Source organism: Dromiciops gliroides, chromosome 4 (genome assembly GCF_019393635.1).
Source record: "Dromiciops gliroides isolate mDroGli1 chromosome 4, mDroGli1.pri, whole genome shotgun sequence".
NCBI classification, from domain to species: Eukaryota; Metazoa; Chordata; class Mammalia; order Microbiotheria; family Microbiotheriidae; genus Dromiciops; species Dromiciops gliroides.
In genome coordinates, this window is record NC_057864.1 from 229840015 (window position 1) to 229855877 (window position 15863).

General features: G+C 36.2%; 1 protein-coding gene across 1 annotated transcript; it reads left to right on the forward strand.

Moving 5' to 3' along the window:
• Positions 1-2055: 2055 nt before the first annotated feature.
• On the forward strand, positions 2056-12565 carry LOC122754886 (olfactory receptor 2T27-like). The gene is made up of 3 exons (XM_044003323.1): positions 2056-2069; positions 8128-9062; positions 12522-12565. The coding sequence occupies exons 1-3, from the start codon at positions 2056-2058 to the stop codon at positions 12563-12565; spliced, it is 993 nt and encodes a 330-aa protein (XP_043859258.1).
• Positions 12566-15863: the final 3298 nt, after the last annotated feature.

Sequence of the window (15863 nt, forward strand, 5' to 3'; positions counted from 1 at the left end):
GCCTCAGCTATCACATGGGATCATACTTATATTACCTACTACAGAGAATTTCTAATAAGGAAGGCATTTAAAAATATATAAAATATTAAAAGAAGGTAAATTATTTGTATTGGGAAACAGTAGGATGTGGGCTTTGAATGTGTGGAGTTTGAATTTGGAGTTGCACTAAAGTATCCATCTAATTTCACTTGTGTGAAGATATGTTTTTGAGATAGAATGAGTAGAAATCCAATCTATACACATTTATTCTACAATGAAAATAATTATTCTATATGAAGATAAAGTCTACTATAACTTAACTATGTGTCCTTATCTAAGTGTCCACAGACTTAAAGTCTAGTCCAGAGGTGTAGAGAGTTAAACTATTATATGTGAGATACTGGGTTAAACAAAAACTTGAAATAATAATTGAATCTGGGGTGGGGGTGTCAAAATAGCCTATGGAGAAAAGTCAGGCGTGAATTGAAAAGTTATTATTTTTCTTTAGAGAATTATTTCATAGAAGTTTAGCTCTGATGCTATAAAATCAATTTAATTAAAGTCTAGGGATAAGAAACTCCCTAGATATTTCCTATGAAGCTCTAAATCTCTCAATTAGAAATGGGTCCGAATTCTCAATCTGATTAGCCATCCTATATTTATAATTCCATGATATTAAAAAATAGCAAAAGCTCAGGGCCCTATACTTGATCATGTTTCCTAAGGAGATGGAACTGTATCTGTTTCCATTAACAATATATCAACATTTTAATTTATTTTGGACACATGAGTTGCAATGCTGCTTTCTCTGGAACAAACTCAGAAGTCCATGGTCCCAGGAGACACTGACAAATGGACTAAATAAGATTACAAGGTATTCTGGCTTAACATTTGTTCATGTATAAGGTGTCAGAAAAAAATTGCCAAGTTTTGTCTGACAATAGAATATGGCAGTATTGAAGATGAAAAGAGTAAAGATTATTTTTAATGATATTTTCTAATCACTGGCCTTGGTTTTCCATTATCCTTAATATAACTAGTATTATATAAATTTAGCAATTATTGGCCAATCCAATGAAAGTAGTCAGGAGATTTTTATGTTTCGACATGCTCTTAAAAGTAAGCATTAACTTATTTTTTCAGACTTTATTCCTTGGATTGAATAGTTTCAATTCCTCAAACTTTTTTTATGAAGCTTATTTTTCCGTCTTCTACTATCCCTTCTACTAATCTTATAGTTGGAAAAAACCCAGGGATTCTCATTATCTTTTTAATGACTTCACAGAATCTCCATTCAATCTAATCCCTACCACATACTCTCCAATTTACTTCATAAATGTCAGGGCAATAACTTGCTCACACTTCCTTCACATATTGTCCACTTAGGCTGGGTATGTATAGTATTAAAACAACAAGAAAAAAAAAAGTAAGCAGTTTTCAGGCTGGGGGTGGGGGGGGGGTTAGTAATAGCATATAAGAACTCAGAAAGTCCAAACTTTTCATTTTATAAATGAGGACTCTGAGGCTCAGAAATCAAAAAGCATGTTGAGCAAAGTTATATGATTACCAAGAATTTAGGAATATAGGCCATGTCACTTTGGGTAAGAATCATGGTCCATTTTGGACAAGATTCTATCTTTGACAGAGGCAGAAAGGAAGGCTTAGTTGTCCTCCCCAAAGATAACTTTCAGATATTAGAAATATTTTTTCCTAAAAAATACTCATCAGTTATTTTTCAGTCATGTCCAACTCTTCATGAATCCCATTGGGGGTTTTCTTGGTAAAGATACTGGAGTGGTTTGCCATTTCTTTCTCCAGCTCAAAATATACTAGTTTCTCTCTCTCTCTCTCTCTCTCTCTCTCTCTCTCTCTCTCTCTCTCTCTCTCTCTCTCTCTCTCTCTCTCTGGAAAGACCATAGGCTAAATTTTTCATGTTGCATCAGTTGCTTTCTCATCAATGTTAATAGTCTTTAAAAGATGAATAACATTTCTTATGTGTAAAGCATTTTACAGGGTAATTTCCTCACAGTAACCCTGTGATGCAAATAGTATGTTATTATGTCTATGTTACATGTGATGAAAGAAATTGAGTAATATATTTGACAAATGTTACACAATTAATAAGTGGTATAGCCAGAGCTAATACCCAAGTCTACAAAATCAGTGCTCTTTCCAATTAGATAATATGTCACTTGAGAAGAATAGTTTATAATCCTCTTTATCATACCATTTGTTTTAGGTCTAAACTATACAAGCCTGATTTTAGAGCAGAAAGTTCTTGACCTCATATAGTATCACCTAACCATTTGGTGGCTTGGTCTGCCTTCTCTCTTCTTTAATGGATCCCTTGGGAAAGGACAATTTTTAAAATGATTAAAACACTTTTCAACAAAATTAACTACACCTTATAAGAAGTTTTTATTTTTAGTTGCTGGTAGGAATTCACACCTAGGGAGACTGGCCTAACAGTAAAGTTATCAGGAAGATTTTTGCTGGATTTTCCAGAACCAGTCATCACTATACTGTCAATTTTTCCACCTAGTTGGATAACTGCCTGACAACCTGCTGAAAAAGAGAAACCAAGAATTGTCACTGTTCATCAAGAGAGACATGACAAAGAGAAGAGAGGTGAGTTTCAAGGGGAAATGTTACTTTTCAAGCCAGGGAACATATTTAATGTATGTTATGATTATTCTGACTGCATCTAAATTTGAAAAACACAACTACTTAATGGAACTAAGATGAAAATTGAAGAGGAATCAGGAGTTCAGTATGATATACCCCAAGATATTTTTGTCTCATTCTGAGTTGATTTCATTGAATCAGTTAGAGACAAGAAACAATTATAGGCTACTTGTACTATTTATCTTATGAATGGAGTGTTTGTGATTTGGTTTCTTAACAGAAATCTTCCTACATGCAGTGAAATTTGAATCATTAGACTGTAATGATAAAAGATTAGGTATCATAAAGACTGAGTTTGCATTCCTGATCTATTGTTTACTAGCTATGTGGCACTGAGAAAATTGTTTAATATCAGTTTATTATTTATTATTAATATCATATCAGTTTATTCATCTTTGAAATGAGAATAGTAATATTTACATTAAGTGAGATGATATATTTAGAGGTATTCTGTAAACTTTAAACTTAAAAGGCATTCAATAAATACCAGATACTAGAAAATGAGACAGCATGGTCAACAAGTCAACAATTTCTTTTTTTTTTTGTGGGGCAACAAGGGCTAAGTGACTTGCCCAGGGTCACACAGCTAGTAAGTGTTAAGTGTCTGAGGCCAGATTTGAACTCAGGTCCTCCTGAATTCAGGGCCAGTGCTCTATCCACTGCGCCACCTAGCTGCCCCAAGTCAACAATTTTTAAAGTAAAGAACACTAGAAATGGTGTTAGACTTAGATTTGATTCTTGCCTCTGTAAAATTAAGATAATACTTGTATTACCTCAGAAGACACATTAGAAATCATCCAGTCCCTTCCATGTACTCTCTAGTTTACTCCATAGATTTCAGGTCAATGTGTATCATATGTCTGCATAGTATTAAAATGATCAGAAAAAAAAAACATTTTTAAACCATTATTAGTATGGGGAAATGATGTAAACTCAATTATGCAAATGCATTTTAATATCTTAAATGTGAAATATTATGATTAATAATTTTAATAACATAAGAGCTTTCTAAGAAAGGAAGGAAGACCACGGTATCTCAATCCACATTAGTGAGTTTCAGTGTGGTACAAAGGACCTAGGTTTGAAAATAAGCTCTATTATTACTTGTATGATATTGGATAAATCATTTAACCTATTGGTACATCAGTGTCATCATCTATAAAATTAACGAGTTAAATTTGATGATCTCTCAAGTATTATGATCCTATAAATAAAGCCCTGGACTTAAAGTCAAAGGACCCAAGTTTGAATTCCAACATTGATATTTACTAGCTGTGTGAATAACAACAAAAAAGACATTTCACCTCTCTGAGCCTCTGTTTCCTCAACTATAGAATGGGGGTGTGTTATATCACCCACACAACAAGGATACTGTAAAGAAAGCATTTTGTAAAACTTAAGGCCTTAGATAATTATGAGCTTTTCTAATTTTATTTTTCCAAAATAAGTCAATGCATCTCAGATAATGAATGATTAGTCAATAAAGCATCTGAATAGGAATAAATCCAATTTCCATGATTAGCCAACAACTTCATATTAGACCTAGCCTTTTCTCTTTCTGACTGCCCTCAGAGGCACTAGGAATACATTTCTGCCTCTTTGGAACAAGATGTAGGGAAAGAGAAAGCTGGTGATTGATTATGAAAAAGACCTCTGGGTAATTTTATAAAGCATTACTAGCGGTAGAAGATTAGAGGAAATGAGAAATAGAAGTTACGTCAGAAAGTTATATCAGAGTGAAGAAAATGAAAGTTCAAAGACAGAGTGGATTTGTAAGTATAAAACAGAGATAGTAGTGTCAAAGACTGAAAATGAGTGGGAAGGAAATGGCCAATGTGAAGATAAAGAAGGTAGGTAGATTAGTGGGTGAGAAAGTCAACAAGTGGTGAGAAAGAGAATGGGATGTTAGAAAGACCATCTTTAATCAGTCAAAGCTGATTTCTGCTCATGTTATGTAATTTGAGGAGTGTCAAAAGGGAAGCTCCAACCCCTCCCCAAATACTTTCTCCATTGGTCTTTTACTAATGCTTAACATTCTACTGTTTGTGATTCATGCCTTTGGTTTAAGCCTTTGCTAATACTCTTTGGAAATGAGAGGTGCAGAATGAAATATACAAAATGAATGAAAATACAAATATACAAAATGAAATAGGCAAAGTGTTGGTTTGCTTTTCTTGATTATAGAGTATTGCAACCATAGAGTGTATGGTGATTGGAGAATTGATTGGACAGCAGAGATACCTGTTTGACTGACTGACAAGGAGCTTTATCAAAAGTTCTATTAGGGGCATCTAGGTGGAACAGTGGATAGAGCACTGGCCCTAGAGTCAGGAGGACCTGTGTTGAACTCTGGCTTCAGACAGTTGACACTTACTAGCTGTGTGACCCTTGGGCAAGTCACTTAACCCCAACTGCCTCACCAAAAAAAAAAAAGTTCTATTAAACTGGCCTGAGCAAGAGAAACTGAACTTGAGTGGGGTTCTCTCCCTTGTGAGTGGGAAGAGGACACTGTGGAAGTAGAATTGACATGATTTACTAATTAGTGAGATATGTCATATGAGGAAAAAGGAGAGATTCAAGGGTAATTACAAAGTTGTCAATATATATGACTGGAAAGATGCTATCCCCAAAAGAAACAGGGAAATTTGGAAGAATTTGGAAGGTTTGTGGAGAATGATAATCATATTATTATTGCTGGAAGTTATACCTCAATTAATGAAGCTCAAGATCACCCTGTTTTGCCTGCCACATCACACTACTAACTCATTATTGAGCTTAAGGTCCACAAAACCCCAAGATCTTTTTTTTCTGACAAGCTAACTAAACATGTCTCAACCATAGCCACTGCCCCCACCTTCATTTCTAGGCATATATTTGCAATCTTAGAATTTCAAAGTTGTAATGGACCCCAATATCCAACACGTATCTAAGGGAAAATTCCTCTACAGTATATCTGACAAGTTGCCTGAAAACATCTGAGGGAATCTTTTTTGTTGTTGTTGTTGTTGTTCAGTCAATCCAACTCTTTATGACTTCATTTAAGGTTTTCTTGGCAAAAATGCTGGAGTTTGTTTACCATTTCCTTCTCCAGATCATTTTACAGATGAGAAAACTGAGGCAAACAGGGTTAAGTGACTTGTCCAGGGTCACATAGCTAGTAAGTATCTGAGGCTAGATTTGAAAGCAGTAAGATGAGTCTTCCTGATTCCAAGCGCAGTGTTCTATCTACTGTATCACCTAGCTGCTCCTTCCTGGCAATAATAGACACTTAATAAATGTTTATTGACTATCTGACTAACAAGAGCTCAAATTTATTTTTTCATTTTAATATTAACAGAGTATTTTGACTCACAAAACCCACATGAGGTAGGAAATACAAGTATTATTATCCATATTCATGTTAGTTAGATTAGAACCAAAATTTGAAGTCAAGCCTCCAGACTTTTTCCAGTGTTTTTTTCTACTGTATCATGCTATTCAAACAACTGATTGGTTGGGAGAAATACTGAAGCAAAGATGCCTGAATTTTTAATCCTTAATAAACAGGAGAATGGAGGTACCAGTAACATAAATGGAAAAGCTGTGGGAAGTGCATATTTTATGTTGCTTAGCTGCAACTTTATTTAGCTTTTAAAAACAGAATGGAGAGAGAGGAAGTCTGGTTTTGGGGATAGAGAGCTGGCCTTGGAACCAGCAAGACCTAGGATCATGTCCTACCTCTGACATATATTGGCTATGTGATTTTGGGCAAGTCCTCTGAATAACTCTCTAAAACTCAAAGTTGCTGACTTTCAGTGGCAATGGAAGTTTCATCATTCCAGGAAATCCTTGTACCAAGGCAATCACAGGTCAAAAACCAAACAAAACCAGAGAAAAATCAAGAGAATGATCTGAAATAATTAGAAAACAATAAAAAAAAAAGCTCAAATAGTTGTAACAAAACTTCTCAGTGTTAAATGCCAAATTTTAAACTATTTTACTTTTTACATGCTAACAGAAAATAAGCAAGATTGATCAAGTTGATCTCCGACCTGTGAGGTAGGAAGTAGACATTAAGAAGATTTGAGAAGGGGGTGGCTAGGTGGCGCAGTGGATAAAGCACCAGCCCTGGATTCAGGAGTACCTGGGTTCAAATCCGGCCTCAGACACTTGACACTTACTAGCTGTGCGACCCTGAGCAAGTCACTTAACCCCCATAGCCCTGCAAAAAAAAGAATATTTGAGAAGCTCGTGTCATCTTCTATTCTACCAAGCAGGAAGTTGAACACAAGCTTGTAGCTAATTATGGCTCTTTCATGTAATGAAGAGGTTAATACTAATTAGACTGCATGCCAAACAAAATGAGCCTATATACCATCTTTGGTACACTTGACATTCATACATTCAGTTGTGCATTCAACAAATATTTGTGATATGGGAGGTGAGATAGTTATACAACTGGGACTGCTGCCAGAGTTATACCCACTCACTCCCTAGCTCATTCCTCTTCTTTTGGAAATCTACAGAGCTCACCCAACCCCCACAAAATTATTTAATTTTTTTTTTTTTTTTTTAGTGAGGCAATTGGGGTTAAGTGACTTGCCCAGGGTCACACAGCTAGTAAGTGTTAAGTGTCTGAGGCCGGATTTGAACTCAGGTACTCCTGACTCCAGGGCCGGTGCTCTATTCACTGCGCCACCTAGCTGCCCCAAAATTATTTAATTTAATTAATTAGCCAGCTAGAAATGTAGCATAATGTTTGGCCACCGGATAATGCCAAGATTAGGCTTCTAAGCCAGTAACTAATTCAAAAGGTGATCAGTGGAATATGGTGGCTTTTCCTAATAAATGAATATCCCTCACTGTTCGCCAGATGATAATGATATCTGAACTCTAAATAAGTAAATCATTCTCCCTTTCACCTCAGCTCTGGGTTCTATGGAGATCTAAAGATATGACTTGGAATATGCCCAGAAATGACCAAAATAATAAGAAAAATCTCTCATCTCTTTAAGCCCCCACTTCTTGTTTTTGAGGTCTTCCCTTCTTGTTTCTCATTTAATACCAACTTCAATCATAACACTTAAATAATTTATTTGTCATCATGTGATTTATTGAAACACAATTAACAAAAATAAAGCAAACCATAAAGAACTTTCAACCAACCATCTACAATGAAACTGACACACAAAATCAATTCCCCTCTTCTCACAGTTCTCCAGAAGCAATCCCAGCTCTTAACTGGAACAGTGAGTGATCTAATCTGGTCAGAAAACAGAGAAAGTGAAATAGAGCAACAAGCAATAACTCTAGAAAGGTAAGATGATGCTAGATTGTGGAGAGCCTTGAAAACATTGCTGACCCCTTTTCTAGAGTAGAGAAAGAGAGAAATTGGGAGGTTGGATCAACAGTTCAATAACATTTAATCAGACTTCATACTCTTGGTTTCTTTCTGCCACACTTTACTTCAGTCTGATCAGATAGAGACATGGAAAGAAGGAATGAAACACTGAATACTGGGTTCATTCTCCTTGGACTCTTCCCGGGCATGAAACATGTCAGCTTCCTTGTTTTTATCATCCTTTTGATATACCTTGTGGCTCTCACTGCAAACACCAGCTTGATTCTTCTGATCTGGGTGGATCCTCGACTCCATACTCCTATGTACTTCCTCCTCAGTCAGCTTGCAATAATGGATTTGACTCTAATCTCTAGCACTGTCCCAAAGATGGCCAATGACTTTTTCTTGAGAAGGACAAATATCTCACATGTTGCTTGTGGTACCCAGATCTTTTTCTTCCTAACCTTAGGAATTGCTGAGTGCATCCTCCTCACCCTCATGTCCTATGACCGATATGTAGCCATCTGTAACCCACTGAGATACCCTATCATCATGAGCCAGAGAGCCTGCATACAAATGACTTGTGTCTCCTGGCTTGGAGGTGCCCTCATTTCTCTTGTTCACACAGCCTATGTCATGCATTTTCCCATCTGTGGTTCCAGGAAAATTCCCCATTTCCTCTGTGAGGTCATGGCCATTTTAAAAATTACCTGTGAGGATACTTCCTCCTATGAGAAGGCAGTGGTAGTAACAAGCATTGTGGTGCTCCTTCTCCCACTGTCATTCATCCTTTCTTCTTATACTCTCATTTTCCTCAATGTCCTCCGCATGAATTCCCCTAAGGGAAGGAACAAAGCCTTGGCCACCTGTTCCTCCCATCTAACTGTGGTGAGTCTCTACTATGGTCCAGCTATTGTAGTCTACATGAGGCCAAGTTACTACCACAGCCCCAGAATAGACCAGGTTCTCTTTGTGCTTGGTGCTATCCTCACTCCTATGATGAATCCCCTCATTTACAGTCTGAGAAACAAGGAAGTTGTAGGAGCACTGAAGAAAAACCTGGGCCAGTGCTTGACTACAAATACAAATTGAAATGCATGCTAATAATAAAATCAAGGGTTATTTGTGGTATCAGGAGGTCATAAGATCTAGAGTTTAAAGGAAAATTTTAAATGATCATGTTTTTAAGATGGAAACTGTGCCTAGGAGGAGTTAAGTGTGAGACAGCACAATATAGTGGACAATGTGGACTTGTAGTCAGGAAAGTCTGTATTTAGCTCTTACCTCAGATACTTCCTAGCTGTTTTGACCATAGGCAAGTTGCTTAACTTCCCTAACTTTCAGTTTTCTCCATTATAAAATAGGGATAGTAATAGCACCTACTTCCCAGAGTTGTTATGAAACTCAAATGAGATAACATATGTAAAGAGCTTCACAAACCTTAGAGTCATTATTATTCTTGGTTTCTCATCAATAAAATAGAAATTATATTATACATCAGAGTTCTTAGTCTATTTAGATAAAAAATGTATATATAGTGCTTTGCAAGCTTTAAAGTGCTATGTAATGGCAAATTATTATTATTTTGCTCCAGATCATATAGGCATTAAATAGTAGAGTCAAAACTGGGTCTCAATTCCTCTAACTCTAAGACCAGTGCTCCTCTGGCTCCAGCACACTGCATCCCTATGCCCTCATTTTAAAAATCTGTTCTATGGTTCTTGCACTCAAAACATCATGGAAATAGCATCATGGAAAAGTCATGATGTCTCTGGGTCTCAGTTTCTCTATTTGTGGGTGGTAAAAACAATAGCTATACCCTCTTTTTCTCCTGGAGATGTTAGGTCCATGTCCTTCCACTATGAACTTTGAGGGATTAGGTATCTTATGACTAAGAAGAGTCAGGACTTTATGTCCAATCATTGATCAGCATTTTGAAATGGTCCTCCCAGAAAGGTGTATGCACTCTGATTCAAAGCTCATAAGCAAGTCATTCTGGGCTCAAACATATGTGGCATTTTAGAAAAAGAGCTGATGTGTAACGAATACAAGATTTCCCTGTCACCCATGAAGCAAGACAGTGGACTAATCCGGAACACTGAAATCAGGGTATTCTCTGAATTGCCTTAATAAGGGATGAGGAATAAGGGTCAGGGATCCAGGAAGCTTAACTGTAACTGTGGCACTTTTGAGCAAATGGTCGATGAGGAGGCCAATGGCCATTCTTTGAACTTGTTAAGCCTTAGCATTAATGCATCCTGGAGGGGGAGAGAGGAAGAGGGAGGGAGGGAGGGAGGGAGGGAGAGAGAGAGAGAGAGAGAGAGAGAGAGAGAGAGAGAGAGAGAGAGAGAGATTTATTAAACACTAATTATTAGCCAGACATTATACAAACAAGACAGTCTATAACCTCAATTTAAATGGGGGGGGGCGGGGTGTTAAGGAGCCATGTGGTTGGCAAAGAGGAAGAGAAGTCCAGGGAGCAATTGAATCAAAGTGTGAGTAAGAGGAAACATGGTTGGGGCCTTTCCTGAAAAAGAATCCCAGTAAGGCTGTCACCAGTTAGGAGAGAGAGACGTTAGGGTTTAGAGTGGGAGATGGATAGTGAGGAGTAGGAAAAGAATTGTGGAAAGTGTTAAGATATGATAGAGGTGAAGTAAATAAGTGGGTTGATATTTATGGTCTCTCAGGTCTCTTCTAACTTATAAATTCTATAATTTATGTAATTTAATAGCTGATGATGAAGACAAAAGGTATGAAGGGGAAGAGATGAATTGAAAGAAAAGAATCTTTAGTCAGGCCTTTCTGAAAACTTTCAGGTTCATTGTTCAGATAAATAGAAGGATGTTAGTGAATAGTGGAGATAACTAAAATTCTGTTTGGGTTTGGAACAAAAGGGAATGGAAAAGCCATCCAAAATACCCAGTAAAAAGTTAAACAGGGGGCATCTAGGTGGCGCAGTGGATAGAGCACTGGCCCTGGAGTCAGGAGTACCTGAGTTCAAGTCCGACCTCAGACACTTAACACTTACTAGCTGTGTGACCCTGGGCAAGTCACTTAACCCCAATTGCCTCACTAAAAAAAAAAAAAAGTTAAACAATTTTAAGAAAACACTGAAAGCTTGGTCCATTCAGATTTGCCATGAACAAATAGATTTTCCCATTTTAATTGGTGATGAAACAAATTCCCTAGTGAAAGATGTATATGTTTATTCCAGAACTTTTCTCTAGTTGATCAGGTTAGTCCAAGATGCTCAAAAAGAAGAGCAAAGATAAGAAAATAGAGGTGAGGAAAACTCAATTACCTATGTGATTCTATAGATCCTGTATGACGGAACATTTTTTCACTTGAAGCATGAATGCAAACTAGCCAAACACGGGGATTTGTGTAGGCCTCCTTTATTCTACAGCAAGCACAAAAATATGAAATATATCATGTTCTATGCATGAAAAAAATCTATTACTTTATGAATTCTTGAAAAATTGAGTCACACAATTTGGACAATGCAGTATAGTAGAAAGAATGCTGGACTAAGAATTAGGAAGTCTAGATATAAACCCATTTTTGCCACATTCTCCTTCCACTAATGTGGAAAATAACCCCTTATTACCTTAGCAGATAGTTTTTATGAGCTAAAGCTTTGGTAATGAAGCCTCCAAACTAAGCTAAGGTGGTTTTTGTTGGCAACTCACAGCTAGGAAGCTAGCAGGATTGAGGTGAAGGTTTTATATTTAGTAAGGTTAACAAATATTTATTAAATTATTTATGGAAATGTTTATTAAGTGCTTCCTGTGTATACAACACTTCAAGGAAACTATACAAAGGTAGATATAGCAAAGTCCTTGTCTTCATAGAGTTTGCAATTCAGTAATGGAATATGACATTTACAGAAATAATTAGCCATTCCACATACTCTTGTATCTCAATTATCTTGTATACTCATTTTCTTCACTTGTACATTTTATAGATGAATAATGGGCCTGATTAGATGATCTCTCAGGTCCCTTCTATTTCAGGCATTTAGTATTAAGGAGTCACCAAAGGTTTAGCAATATTAAAGATGAATTTGTAAGGTTTCTAAGCATCAAACAGTATTATTACTCAGCCTATGGGTTGAAAATGAGTGACATAACCCCACATTTAGAAGTCCTTTTGTAGTTTTATTTGAAGTTCCAAGAATTCAACTGAACACTGTTGCCCACCACCAGAACAGAAATCAGGCTGGGTAACAGAACTGCTAGAGATTCTTACAAGCTTGCTGAAAACAAAAGAATCTTAAATAGAGGATACAGAAAATTATAACAGATGGAAGAACATCAAGTGTTAAATTGTGTGGCAATGAGTACCAGGACTGGGGATTTCCAGAAAGGGAATAAGTCAGTGTGAATAGAAGTTCTCAAGAAATAAAAATTTGGAGAGGCTTGTTTTATTTTGCTTCTGGAATCCCTTACATGCTTTGCATATAGTAGGTGCTCAGTTAATGTTTGCTGAATTAAAATCAGGATTTGAACTCAACTTTGAATCGGCTATTTGCCTTAATGAAATAGGTGCAGAACAATTAAGTTAATTCAATCAAAATGGTAGTTGTTCATATATATTTAAAATGACAAATGACAGAAATATTAGATACTAGAATTTGATCGTGTCTTGTATTAATATGAGGGGGTGAAGGGGGGGCACATGCATGTGCATGACCGAAATTCCCTAAACTGAAAAAATGTGTGGTGGATACATTTGTGGTACTTTCTCCAACAATTTATGTGAGTAGCAACAGAAAAGGCGAATCGTGGGAATAACACAAGGCTGGGATTTGTAAAACAAGTTGATAAACCAAGGCAAGGCAAGAAAAATTTATTTAAGCACTTACTTGTGCCAAGTACTAGAGATACAAATATAGTAAGTAATTTCTTAACCATCTTATCCAATGAAAAGGGGAAAAAAATACAATGCTGAGGCCCTTTTAAGAAAACAATTTTGCTACATATCTAAGTGTAGTTATAACAAACTTCATGGGATAAAGGATTTGTAAAAAAGCAACACATTCAATAGCAAAATGACTACAAGAAACCTCTGGGCATTATTTTATGTCTAAATTAGCAACACTATCCTATGTTCATCTCATTAGGTTTCCATATTTTGTTGCAGAGTTTGACTAAAAAGTATGGTCAAAATGTTTCTCAGAAAATTCTATACTGAATTGGTAAAAAATTGAATGTGGTAATTTCTTTTTTCTTTTCTTTTTTTTTTTTGCGCAGGGTAATGGGGGTTAAGTGACTTGCCCAGGGTCACACAGCTAGCAAGTGTCAAGTGTCTGAGGCCGGATTTGAACTCAGGTATTCCTGAATCCAGGGCCAGTGCTTTATCCACTGTGCCACCTAGCTGCCCCAAATGTGGTAATTTCTGTTCCTATACCACACTATGAACCTCAAATAACATTCTTTACTGAAGAGGTATAAGCTTTATTTAAACTTTGAAAGAAGGGTAAATTGAGAGGAAGCAGAAAGAGGGAGTGGGACTAGATTGGTAGCAAGGATAATGGAAAGGAAGGAAAGATTTGGTAACTGATAGTGGAATTTTATTGTGGATTATAATAGCTATATTAGCCTGTCCTAAGTTCTTCTCATTTTATTTGAATTACGTGCAGCTGTGTTTACAAAAGAACTGCTCACATCTCTTAGAACCAGAGGGGCAAAGTAGACACTGCAAAAATACAGGTCACCCCACTGCTATTTTTATATCCCAAAGACATCCCCCCAAAAGAAAAAAAAACCCATTTGTTAAAAATATGTATAGCAGCTCTTTTTGTGGTGGCTAAGATTTGAAAATCAAGGAAATGTCCATCTATTGGGGAATGGCTAAACAAGCTATGGTATATGATTGTGATGGAATATTATTATGCCATAAGAAATGACAAGCAAGCAGGATGATTTCAGAGAGGCCTGGAAAGACTTGTATAGATGTATAGAGGAGTGAGCAGAACTAGGACAACACTGTGCACAGTGAGAACAATATTGTTTGATGAAGAACTGTGAATAACTTAAGTATTCTCAGCAATACAATGATCCAAGACAATCCCAAAGACTAATAGTGAAGCATACTATCCACCTACAAAGAAAGAACTGATATTGATTGAACACAGACTGAAGAATGCTATTTTTCACTTTCATTTTTTTCTTTTATTCAAATTTTCTTATATAAAATTACTAATATGGTAATGTTTTACATAATTGCACATGTATAACCTATATCTGCTTGCTTACTACCTCAGGGAGAGGGAAAGGGAGGGAGAGAAGGAGGAATAAAATTTTGAACTCAAAACTTTAAATTAAAATGTTTATTTTTTTTAAAGATATACATCATCTCCTAAAACACCTAAAACTTGAAGAAATATTACAGGCAAAATCTAGAATATCCAGGTTGAAGAAAAATACTGCAAGCAGTGAGAATAAAAGAATTCAAGTACCAAGGAGTCACAGCCAGGATCACACAAGGTTTAGTAACCATTCCTTAGTTAAAGGAGTAAATAGCTAAGAATATATTCTGACAGTAAAAGAGTGGAAAGCTTGAAATATTATATTCTAGAAGGCACAAGATGTAGGTCTACAACCAAATTTATCCAGCAAAACTCAGTATAATAATATGGGAGGAGGGACTTGAAAGATAATGGACCTTTAATGAAATAGAGGACTTCCAAGCATTATTGAGGAAAAGACCAGAGGTGAGTAGAAAATCTGACATATAAACACAGGAGTCAAAAGAAACATTAAAAAGGTAAACATGAGCAAATCATCATAAGGGGCTAGACATAAGGGAGATGATATATGTATCTCTTCAGAACTCTATTATTATCAGGGATTATAGAGGGAGCTTAATTAGCCAGAAGCCTTGGAAACGATTCTGTTATTCTTTTTTTTTTTTTTTAAGTGAGGCAATTGGGGTTAAGTGACTTGCCCAGGGTCACACAGCTAGTAAGTGTTAAGTGTCTGAGGCTGGATTTGAACTCAGGTACTCCTGACTCCGGGGCTGGTGCTCTATCCACTGTGCCACCTAGCTGCCCCAATTCTGTTATTCTTAAAAGAAGAACAGAAAGAGAGGAGATTGTTGAAGTAGGGATTGGGGGTTGGGTGGGAAATAGAGAGGAAGAATGGTGAAAATTGTCTGAGTGTGCAAAAAGAAGTCTGTAAAATCAGAAGGATTTACAAGCAAATTCTGCCAAATATCCAAATATTTAAAGAACAATTAATTGCAATGCTATTAACTGTTAAAAACAAAACAAAAACAGGAAAAGAAGCTGTCCTATGAACCTTCTATGATTCAAAAATATTCTTAATACCTAAAACAAAGTGTGTCAAAATGGAGAAAGAAAACTATAGACCAATATATCTCTAATAGGAATATTGATACAAAAATTTTAAAGAAAATATTAGCAAAAAATTATAGCAACATATCACAAAGATTACATACTATGACCAGACTGAATTTATATCAAGAATGCAAGGGTAGTTCAATATTAGGAAAACAAACATAATTGATCATTTCAACTTAGTAACAAAATAACAAAAATCATATGACTATCAATAGATACATAAAAAGCTTTTAACCAGATATAACACCTCTTCCTATTAAAAATAATATTAGAGGGGGCAGCTAGATGGCACAGTGGATAAAACACCATCCCTGGATTCAGGAGTACCTGAGTTCAAATCCAGCCTCAGACACTTGACACTTACTAGTTGTGTGACCCTGGGCAAGTCAATTAACCCCAATTGCCTTACCCCAAAATAATAATAATAATAATATTAGAAATCCTAGGAGTAAATACAGTTTTCCTTAAAATGGTAAGCAAAATATTCCTTATGGTAAAGAATCCTTTCAGGTATGG